Source organism: Haemaphysalis longicornis, unplaced genomic scaffold (genome assembly GCF_048455015.1).
Source record: "Haemaphysalis longicornis isolate Haplotype H1 unplaced genomic scaffold, Haemaphysalis longicornis Haplotype H1 scaffold_2, whole genome shotgun sequence".
NCBI classification, from domain to species: Eukaryota; Metazoa; Arthropoda; class Arachnida; order Ixodida; family Ixodidae; genus Haemaphysalis; species Haemaphysalis longicornis.
Genome location: NW_027526295.1, coordinates 131,578,472 through 131,590,362, shown reverse-complemented (window position 1 = coordinate 131,590,362; position 11,891 = coordinate 131,578,472). Strand labels below are relative to the sequence as shown.

The following is an 11,891-nucleotide window of genomic DNA, read 5'->3' as shown; positions in this document are numbered from 1 at the left end:
CACGTGGTCTAAATTAATCCGCAGCCTTCAACTACGGCGCCCTATAGCCGGAGAGTAGCTCCGGCGCGCACACATTTACACAGCCGCAGCATGTGTTTTTCGACCTGAAGTGCTACAAAAATTAACCCCTTCCATTTTTAGGAACCAGTTCGATAAACCCTTGTTAAATTCAGTTTAACAAATATTTAGTTTTGAACCTCCCACATCCCATTGGGAAACGCGGCACAATCATCAGAATTAGTCACACACCCACCGTATCTTATTCTTTTTTATGAACAACTATTTATTTATTCTGCCACGCCATTCAGCCATGCATGAACCGAACAGCGCTAAACAACCATTATTAACTTCACTAAGAAAGGAAACTAACACGGTGAAGTAAACGAAACCAGAACTGTACCAACAGTAAACCATTCGCTGTCGACATCGCCGAGGCATTTCCGGCTTCGGTGTTGTCCACGGCTCCAGGGGAAAGTGGTAGCTGTGATAGTCGCACAAGTGTAACAGCTGTGAAAAGCGCTTATTAATGGCTCACAAACCTACCATAGTCAGCTGTCATCGAGACTTCTTCACTCATAGGCAACAATCGCTGTTCGGAACGCACGTAGGCAAGGCGGCTTAAAAACTGGTGTCGAGTCACCAAAGAGGGGAACCATCATGGCTTTCATGGGCAAGTTCTCCAAGTGCCCTCTGTGCCAAAAGGAGTTCAGCACGTCGGGGAGCCTCTCCAAGCACAAGAAGCGCGTGCACAAAGTCATGCCGGACCCCACGAAAGCGGCGCGCGTGGGGCGCCAGGTCAAGTGCGGCGAAAAGGACTGCCCCTACGTCGCCACGCGTCGCGACGACATGCGCGATCACCTGGTCCTCGAGCACGGTTTCGCGCTAGTCGAGGTCCAAGAGGAGTTCGAGTCCATGATGGACTTCCGCGAGTGGATGGACTTTGTGGCGCGCGCCAACCGCACCCAGTTCGCGGCGCGGGCTAGCGACACGCAGGCCCGGGCCACCGTGCACCGCTACGTGTGCCACCGGTCGGGGCTCAGCAACCTGAAGACGACGGCGCGGCGGCGCCGCGTCAAGTCGCAGGGCTCGTGCAAAATGGGCGGCTGGTGCACGGCCTACCTGAACGCGCGCGAGTGCCTGTTGACGGGCGCGGTGCGCGTCAACGGCTGCCTCACGCACTACGGCCACGACATGGACGTCGCCCATCTCCGCATCTCGGCGGCCGACCGCAAGGCCATCCTGGCCGAGATCCGCCGCGGAGTGCCCTTCGACCGCATCCTCGAGGACATCCGCAGCGACTTCCCGCAAGACTCGCGCGACATCACCCGCACTCACCTGATCACCATGGGCGACATCCGCAACATCGCCGTCTCCGAGGGTCTGCTGTCGTGGAAGCTCGACGTGGACGACGACCGCAGCGTGCGTAAGCTCGCCGCGCGCTTCGCGGGGCAGTCGTATAGCCCCATACTGCTCTACAAGGCCCGCGGCGCTTCTACGGGCGATGACGAGGCGGGGACGCTGGGCGCGCTGCGCGACTTGGCCGAAGACGACATGGCGCTGGTGATCCAGACGCGCTACCAACGGGACCTCGTCGGCAAGGATCCCGCGTTCGTGTGCGTCGAGCCGGTGACGGGCCACAGCTCCGAGTACACCCTCCTGGCTCTTCTCGCGACCACGGCGGCGGGCCTAGTGGTTCCTATCGCGTGGTGCGTTTGCGGCGCTGCCAACCCTGCCATTGTAGCGGCCTTCTTCGGTGCCCTACGCCAAAACATGGACGACATTGCGCCGCGCTTCTTCATGTCCGAGGACGCCGACTTTTACTACTCAGCCTGGCTGGACGCCTTCGGCTCCGAGCACAAGCCACACAAGCTGATTTCGTCCTGGCACCTGCAGCGTGCTTGGAACGAGGCCGTTAACACCTGGGTCCAGGGCCGGGAAAAACAGGTGGCCGTCAACAAGTCGCTCGAGCTCCTTGTCCGCCAAGAGTCGCCGAATGCGCTCGAGAAGATGCTGCGCCGGGTCATCAGCATGCTCAAGCAGGACAGCGACACCGCAGGCTTTGGTGATGTCTTCGAGTCGACCTACGCAGCCAGGCCGGAGCAGTGGGGCAGCTGCTTCTATCAGGACTTGGAGATCAACATTGAGGACTTTCACGCACTGTTCAGGCGCATTGCGAGTCGTCTGAAGGTGAAGAGGCTGGACAAGATAGCCCACAACTTGCTGCTGGCCTCGGAGTCTAAGCAGTACGAGAATTATCTGAAGGTTGTGCGCCAGATGCCACCCAAGGAAGCTGCACCAAAGAAGGCGAAGGACGCTGTGGTCGAAGTGGTGCACACTGTTGGAGGTGTTCCAGTTGAGGTTGTGACGCTCGACCCACTGCTGATCGGCGAAACAGTATCTATCGACACGGTGACCTACGAGACAGTGACTACAGACATGCTCCCCGTACAGGTGGTTCCCATAGAAGCACCATACCCAGAAGATGTGCTCGCTGACGATGCACCGATCGAAACCATGCACGTTGAAGAGGTGACCACCGAAGCTGTGACCGAACCAATCGTACCTCCTGATTTGCCGAATGCGCCGGAAGTCAGCACCCCTCCCGCAAGAACGAAACGCCCTCGTCGTAACAAGTCCTCCACTACGACCCGGAGCATTTGGAAGGTGCACCAGGAGGCACTGGGCATGCCACCGGAATGCGTAACTCGCGTGTCTGATCTGAAGTGGACAGTGAGTGACGAGAAGACAACGTACACTGTCACCGACGTGGTGGAGTGTGGCGATGCAGAGTGCGAGCCGCGCTGCAGGCAGTGCAATGCCTGCTTCCACAGGTACAGTTGCAGCTGCGGCAGCAGCTACATGTGTCGGCACGTTCACGCATGCCTCATTCACGCCACCCCGCTGATGGACGAACCGGTGGGCCTAGTCGAGGAGGTGGTGAACACCATGACACCCGAGGCCCTGGCCGACTGCACGAGCTTCTCGTTCTCAACCATTGACCCAGTCGTTGAGACGTCTTTGCAGAACAACAGCAAGAAGCTGGAAGTGTTCTGCGCCCTGCAGAAACTCAACGCGACCTGCATTAGGACAGCCGAGCTGCTGGCAACAAATGAAAGCCTGGCGTTGAACCACCGGGTGGAGTACATACTGTCGACCCTCAAGGCAACGAACACCGTGCTGAACTCTTTCTGCCATAAGGGCACAGCACAGATGCCAAAGAACTTGACTGATCATGACTATGAAGGCATGACGTAATGTTTCCCTGAGCCTACTGCTTGTTGACCAGACCTGCAGATTGTACGTCCCTACATCCCAATTGGGTGCTAAGCATGAGAGTTGTCTTCTAGTGGTACCAGCAATGAACAAATCTCTAGGCTGTCGAGTTATACAAGTGCGCCATATGATGGGGTGTGTGCGAGTGGCTCTTCCTGTGACAAGTTGTAATGAATGTGAAGCTCCGTGCACCTAGAGGCAACACCCATGACAGAAAAGCTGTGCGTGATGGTGCGGTGTCACAAACTAAACACATTCTTAAGCAAGCTTTGGAAAAAACAATGAACACAAAGCACATGTGCACTTCCCATGCCGTAGCACAAAGAAAAAATATGCGAAATAACCGCCTATAATTTTATATGCTGAACACTGTGTCCTGTATAGACATTAGAAACTGTTGTAGTGGCTCAAATGCTTCCCTCTACGAAAGGCGGCATGGAAAATCACTAACTGGCCGACATCTGCAAGCTGCTATTAGCACCAACTCATCGTGAGGGCATTAAAAATATGACTGTATTTAGCATTGTCATGAAACTGGTCTGCCCTATCAGCAATTTTTTGTTTGTTAATGGTTGAAATGCACAAACAGGCATCACAATAGGACAGAGGGAGCCGGTGCTGCTGTGACTTGTTTCCTCTCGAACACTGCACTGCACTAATTTTTACACACACAAGTGCTTCATTTTGATCAAAGAAAAGAGTCATCAGCATTGTCCGTTATATAGTGTGGACTACAATATATGCACTGCCAACTGCCTCTCACCAGTATTTGTTAATGTAAAAATATTAAATGGCCTCGAGCAAAAAAAAAGTATTGGTCTCATCTGGCGTCTGTAGCAGCTCCTAAACACCCATTGGCTGCGGCGCATTCCATAGCGCATGAGTGAGGTATTGGTGGTGAGCGTGACCACGGGCAACGCTGCGAAGCGCGCCTCCGTGACGTCGGCTTAGGGATTCTCACACTTGTCGTCTGCTTCACTCGGGCTCGCTCTCCCTGCTGTTTCTTTGCGCTTGGTTGACTTATGATGTTTGTTCACACCAGATTTTGCGTAAGCGTAACTTTTTATCATAATAAAAGACATAATAAAGTCGCATACGCTATCTCAAAGCGTGATTTAAAGTATAATTTTGATACCGCTCCGGAAGAAACATTGCCGGCGTCTCCCCATTCCTTGTGAAGCTGGTCCTGTGCGGCAGCAATCTCCCAAAGAGAGGGAAGAGCAAGCTGCTAATAACTAACAACGCAAATGCAAGACGGAAACAAATTTCAAGCCTTTAGGGCTGTCGGCTTTGGCAGAAGGCATTACGATTCTCGGTAATCGTGTGCAAGAAAGTGGTAAAACAGTTTTTGCAACCTTGCCGAACGCCCGAAAGTATTGTATCACATCACTTTACGTTACCAGTGCATGAAAGTACGCCAACGTGCACTATGGGCCACAAAAAATGTAGGTTGAGTTCCACATAGCCTACCGTATGTATACGAGCGTACTGGCTTTATATACCAGTCTTCTAACCAGTATAGAGGCTTATTGAGCAAAACGTTAGCAATTGAGCACGATACCAATAACACAGTGGCTTTCAAACTCAGAGGCTGTACTCGTATATGGGGCACGGCGCTGTAACCGCTTCATCCACAACGTAATTGTGGTTTCAACCTCTGTATGATTTTTGTAGGTGTAAACCAAATCATAGAGACTTGAGAATGACACACCCATTTTTCATTACAGCTTTTCTGCTCTCATAAAAAGTCAGTACAGGGTGTAAACAGTCAGTTCGGAGGGGAGTTAGTGCTAGTCAGTTTCCATCATCTCTGCAGCAGCGCCGCCATAACATGTTTTCACGATATCATGCACGTGCACGCACAAACACACATGCAGCCACACACACGCATGCTAGTCACGTGTACAGTAAAAATACAGTAACAGTATGGTTGTTCAGACCTGGAGGCATATTTACGCTAAATTTCTCACAGCCATACCTTCCCAGTATTCAGATATGTGTTATAGTAAAACTTCCCTCAAGAGGAGGCGGAGGAGAAACCTTTATTTAACAGTAAAATCGAGCTGGTTTGTCAGCAGGGTCCTCAGTGAAGGACAAGAAGGCTAGAGTAACTTTTAATTCATGGAATGCCATCCCGGGTAGGCCAGGATTTGTTCTTTATGCCAGAAGGGGTTGGAAAACAATAAAGAGGTGCTCGGACATATTCATCGGTTTTGATTCTTGTTATACCGGAAACCGGCACGTACACTATTTATTGTGCAACGATATCAAGCCTTCAACGCCGTAATCATGTCATATCCATTAGGGCTGAGAGTCAGTTCGATACAATAACGATGGCTACGATGGAAATTCGCGGCACAAAAGTCACCTTCGAGTACTCTGAACAACGTTGTCTGCTCTGTTTCGTGGTGGCGTAGCACAAACCTCATTGTATTTGCACGTGAATACACAACGAAAGTTGCAGATATGGACCTTCTTGCACACAGCCATATCGAAAGCCAATTTCTGAAAAAGGGAATTAGACTGTTGAGTCTTCATAAGAGCATCTTAAAAAATACCTTGGGGAAGCATGCTCGTTTTAAATATTTATCGAGGAGGTCTGAGCACTGAACCTCGTAAATAAGCTAGAAAGGATGAGTTACACACGATCTTCTGACCGATGCTTTGAAGAAAGTTGTTCTCTCTCTCCTCCTGTGCTGCAAACTTGTGCTGGATACAGCTTGAAATTATTTAGAGGTGTTAAAAAAGGGCAAAATAACTAAATTACCGGAAATATGCTTTTTAATGCACTAAAGCATCAAAGCGGGCGATTTCTAGCAGAGGCACCCTCACAAGCGGAGTGTAGCAGACGACAGCGGCGCAAGCTCCTAAGCTGACATCAGGAGCCAGGAGGCGCCACTCAAACATCTCACCGCCAATAAAGGACTACACTCACAGGCTTTTAACGTGTTATGTGGGAGCGAACACACATATGTACCAGACTGACGTCTCCATTGGCTGCAACACGTCGTATGGCTGCAAACAACAGAAACAAGATGACCGCGACATTCAGTTGGACACTCAGTGGTGTGGGTACGCGCCGGCCTGACGTTATGCCACAAAGTCCACTGTTGTTGACTAGTACCTGCAGCTTGATGTGTGATGAGTGCAACGTTGCTTGGCTCGTTATTAGGCTTAATGTTAGGGCTACTGAATGGAAGGAAAAAGAATGGTGACAACAAGAAGGCACGTGATTTCGACTTGCACCGTGCCAAGCTTCCACCTCGTGCAGGAACACAGCAGTCATTGGCGAGCCAGCGTACTCTGCGTGGCAGCAGCCACAAAAGCGGTACATCTATTCGACAATCGGTCGTTGCATTTGTATTCAAAACATCCACAACTTCTAAGAAGCTCATGACAATCCATTTTCAAGTCAACGCAGACCGGGAACTGATGATGATGATGTTCGTGCAGTTATACCCTTTACAGCGGGCAGGTGAGAGTTGTTTACACTAACCATTAATAAAAAGGTAAAAACTAAGAAAGCACTCCATACGCTGAATCCAGGACGCGTGAAAGCCCAGATGGCGAAGAACCAAAGCCCATTGTCCCAGTCCTACGCCACCCCAGGACCCCGACTACCATCTGCCAAGAGTTGCCCTGTTAACCATCTGCCAAGAGTTGCCCTGTTACACTTACCGCCATCTAGTGGTTAGGTTTGAACACTGCCACAGCCTTCTTATTCAACTGTTTTATTTCGTGGTTTTTCATTGACGGTATGCTGCCTCACATCACTAATACACAGTCTTTTCATGACGAAGTACGGTTCAGTATCTTTTATGTCAGTTTTGGTGTAGCGGTGAGCCATGTAAGTTCTGCCTCGCCCCAGAAGTTGCCTTCCTGCACTGACATGGACACAGAATTTTGCAAGAAGCGTAAGAGTACTCAGCAAATTTTTTGTTTGTGTGGTAACCACCTACACTAGATAATCAAAGTAGAACAGTGTGCAGAGGTTATGCAGAATGGTGGGTGAGCATTGCGTGGTTATAGTTACTGAAAAAGGAAAGTATTAAAAGTGGTTTTTTTAGGTAAACTTTGGCAAGGGCCTTCACTTAAAAGAGCACTGACATGAAAACTTAATGTTACACTTTTATTGCTTTTATCGATGCTTAATGGCCTGGCGAACCTGAAACAGCACTTGAAATACTTCAGTGCGCAATAGTTAATTACATTGAACGGCCTGAAAATCATTTGTTTCAAATTCCCGCGCTTTCGTCCCGAACGGCGCATATGACTGACTCCCTGCCTGACCTCACTGCTTTGTGCAGACGTCACCGGCGCCCACTTGAGAGGGTGTTGCGCCCACTCGCCGCTTGTGGGGCCGCGCGCATGAAGTGACGTCACGAGCTTTTGATGAGCGCTGCCGCGTCACTTCTTTTGGCTCTCCCTGGATGATGTCACGCTGATGTCCATTTGCTGAATGCCGCTCCGTGCGCTGCTCCATCAGCGCGATAAATGAGATCCAATTAAACTATGTTCTTCACGTCGCAGGCTGCTCACATTTCACCCAGGGTATTCTGTTGAGTGAAGGAAGCGAACTGTGCAAGAAGATTAACGCCCAAAATTGGTGTCAGTGCTCCTTTAATACTTGGATGCCTAGAAGCATGAATACAAAGGACCGTGCTAATGGCCACTCATGCTGCTTTTGGGCTGGCAACAACCAAGTCCACCAACTAACATGCTACAAGAGATTAGCTAGAAATTAGGCCACCCTTGCATGCTCAAACTTTCGTCGCACACAAATGCGACTGCAACAGACACCATTTTTCGTAATGATACCAGAATGTAGACTGATGCGCAACAGAACTTAGCCAAACATTCCAGATTTAAGTTCCCTGCTGCTGAACGATAGCTCTATGTTTCGCGTTCACAAGCTACTAAGAGTACACAGATCCACATCTGTGCTAACGAGCCGTAAATTGACCTACCTGGTAGAGCAAACACTATTAAATTTAATATCCCACTGCATATCTTCCAAGGAGCTGCATAGGTGAAACTTTAATTCTGCACTCGTCGTATGTTGTCAGTATGTCAATTACACGAATAGGCTTGGGCAGTACGGTTATGGCCAATATCCTGCAGGAGCTGTAGACATTACAAAGGCAACTTTGTGAAGCGCAGAATGTTGCATTATGTTGTGTGCTGCACTTAAAAGAATATTTGGAATGAAGAGGACGTGTCACTGGGGCAGCCAGGGGCCGACAGAAGGAGAGGAGACTCAAGGCCACCGTGTACTTTCTGGCATTAGGATTCAGTACTCTAAATGTTATAGTATACAGTGAGCATTCCTTTTCGTGGTGTTGGTCTCATACCTCCAGCAAGTGTAGCCCTAAGAGTTCAGCTTGAAATTGGCAAACTGTGCTCCGCACGTTTTATTCTACCCGAGTACAGTTGCTAATGGCATTGCGAGATGCCAGAGTTCAAAACCAAGCAGGGGATAGCCTTTCCCTTTGTTACCTTGCGAAGCTAGGAAATGCTGAAAGGGAGCTGTAATAGGAAGCTTTGATGTCAGGGTAAAAAAAAATGTTCCTGATGATAGCATTCCTTTTTCATTTTTTAGGATGTGGGTAAACATACTGCGACATTATTTTTTGAGACATTCCTTTTCCATTTAAAAAGGCAATTTAAATGAGTTGACTTACTTTCTTAGATTGGTGATAAACACAGGGTTGACTTGCTTCTGTTGTTCCCACTGCTCCAGGGAGGGAAAAGACCACACTGTGTGGTATTGGTGGGTTTTGGAGGATAGGCATTCATAGGGGTACAAGGGTGGTGATATAATGTGTAGAATTGTTGTGTTGTAGTATGTCTGAGCTTGCAGGTGTCACTAAAGGCATGTGTAGCTGGTGTAGAGAGAGGGATGAGGGGTGTAAAAGATTTTGTCATAGTGGTAACTGATATCGGCCTAGAACTGGGAGGTGGTAGAGGGATTCTGGTAGGTTTTTTTCTGTTTTCCGGGAATGCCTGGGTAGTTCATTCGCAGGCAGTGGTGTGTTTCACCCAGACCCCCGGCAGGTTAGCAGGGCTTGTTGAGCGCTTGAGGCACAACACATCCTTTTTGATAGTGGCGTTATGCCTGCTCGGATTTTGCACTTTCTTCCGCTGCCGTGAAGGTGGTAGTGGGGAGTGTGACGGACACAAGGATGTTTTCCTTGGAGTTGAGTGTTACCAGAGCGCAAGCTTGGCAGCTATGGATGGTATGCTGCTGTGTTGGTTGGGATATCTAGAGTCAATGGTTCTTCAAGTAGTGCCTCTGGGGATACCGGATTTGTACTGCTCGGCAGTTTTCATCGTGAACAGAGTGCATGTAGCATTGCATGGGGGCTGGCATGGGTGTTAAAGATAGGGGGGGGGGGGGGGGGGGGGGGGGGGGTTTGCCACCTTTCATCGAAGGAAAAACTGGCCCTTCAGGGGAGGGGAGGGGGAGGTAAGTAGACGGTTGAATTTGTGTTGAAAAAAAGGCGTCACGTTTCTTTTTAATTGACGTGCAATGCCATTTCTTGTAGTGTTTTCCTACAGAGAAAACTACATGACGTTTGCACTGAAGGTGATTGTGGTTTTGGCTATTGCTCTGAATGTGCTGCACTGAGAAGTAACTGATTTGCTGACTGCGCTGACGGCCTTTCACTGTGTTGTTCCTCCTTTTGGTTCCCTTCCATCCCAGAAATCGCGCTCAGCTGCATACTTCCTCTGCTCGCGTGTCCTTGCACAGCTTGTCGACACATATTTATTGTCGTAGTCGCTGTATTTACGCTTACGAAAGGCTAAAAAGAAACAACCGTGGCTCGATGGCCAAAAAACTGGCCAGTGTCAGCCGGTTTTAGGTATAGACTGGCAACCGGCCCGCTGTCTAAAAAACTGGTCGGGCCAATCCAAAATCGGTCAGGTGTCAATCCTAGGGAGGGGGGGGAAATTGTGAGTGGGTGCTTTTGCTTCGGTTATGACTTGGCGGCTGAGTCTTGCGGGAACAGTGCAGTCTGTTTTAGAAAAAATCACGTGCGTTAGTCGGCTTGTTGGGCTGCAAAAATTTGGCAGTGCATTATGACGGCTAGTTTGGGGAGATGCCCAGTCGGGAGTGAGGGGAGAGCGCGGGCTATTCTGTAAGCCATGCGGATTTGAGTGTTCTTTGGGTTTTAGCTGAACATAGTGTTCCATACGCTGTTCAGCAGTTTAGGATTGCTTGGACGATGCAGGACGTGTCTAGTCCCTTAGAGCCACGGCACTGGGTGCATTACTGAAGTTCGTTTTTCTCACAACAACTCACAAACATGGCACGCTATTGTTTGCACAAGCATGCCTGCCCAAAGTATCCAAAAATTTCAAACTGGTTTCGAAAGAGGCCAGGCAATAGTGGCCAACGTGCTTCAATCGCCACAACAAATTCCAACGTGCTTCAATCGCCACAACCAATTCTGTGCAGAAAATTTGGATGCCTCTTCAACCTGCAGGCTTGCTTCCACCCATGAAGCACGACAAGCCCTTACCAAGTGGAGGGCTATTTGTGCTTCGGCTTCTGGATCTAATTTCGCAATAGCAGACTACATAAGATTTCAAACTTCCCCCAACTTTTTTAGACAAGTAGGCTAAGCAAGCCAATTGGCTTCACTACCCAATATGCTTGTGAAAGCTGGAAATTTACTGTGGAGCTTAATAGTTGATCATTAATAGACCTTGAAATGAGTAATTTACTTAACGAAACAACCATATGGTTGTTTGCCTGAAAGCACGCTTTTTAAGTTAAGAGCAGACAGGCCTCTATTGCGTAATGCACCAAACACACAATTTTTGCACTTCAAGCCGCTGATACCAATGCGTAGCAGTTAAAAGTACAGGAGGCCGCTCCGTTTACGAGGCTCTCATTTGCAGGCAGTTCTACAACATTGCTTTTGGACAGACCTCCCCCACATGCAAGGCTCCCCGACAAAGTCCAATGCCACGTCGAGAACTTAATACACTGAAGGAGAGTGTGGGGTTGACAATACGAAGTGTTTACCTCACAATTGCTCGCTTATGCCACCGGACACCTGCATGCAGATTGTAGGCAGACAGGACAGGGCCAGTGAAGCGTTCCTTTTGCAAGTTCTGCCCTTACACTCCGGGCATTTCAGGCTCAGCTTTTGTTAAAAGGAGGCACACTGGTCTTGGAAACTTTTTTGCTTTCCGACCAATTTTGATGAAACTTCATGGGCATATTCAGTTCTTTTAGCTGATTTCAAATACTCAATTAGTTTTCAATACAATTAAAAATCATTCTTGATTGTTCTTGAGAACAATAAAAAACTATTCAACAAAAAATTACCAGCAAGGCATGAATAAATACTAGACGTTAAGTAACGTAGAAAACCGGGATAGCTGGTACAAGTTCATACTCACAGCGCAAAAAAGAACGGGACAAAGACGGGAGGGAAAACACAGAACCTGTGTTTTCCTCCCGTCTTTGTCCCGTTCTTTTTTGCGCTGTGAAGATGCTAGAAGTTGTGGAGAATGCAATGTTGGAAGCTGTTTTTTGTATGGCAATCACATGCAAGTTCACATTAATTCTGACTTCTAGATTTAAAGTACTCCTGCTAACCAATTAG

At 48.9% G+C, this 11,891-nt stretch overlaps 1 protein-coding gene across 1 annotated transcript; it reads left to right on the top strand.

Annotated features, from left to right (window-relative positions):
• The first annotated feature begins 419 nt into the window (after positions 1-419).
• Positions 420-4,195, top strand: LOC144169235 (uncharacterized). The gene has a single exon (XM_077698293.1). The coding sequence runs from the start codon at positions 658-660 to the stop codon at positions 3,253-3,255; it is 2,598 nt and encodes an 865-aa protein (XP_077554419.1). The 5' UTR covers positions 420-657; the 3' UTR covers positions 3,256-4,195.
• The last annotated feature ends 7,696 nt before the right edge of the window (positions 4,196-11,891 follow it).

Bases quoted from the DNA above. Each gene is read 5' to 3' on its own strand.
- LOC144169235 (XM_077698293.1), top strand. From the start codon at position 658: ATGGCTTTCATGGGCAAGTTCTCCAAGTGCCCTCTGTGCCAAAAGGAG.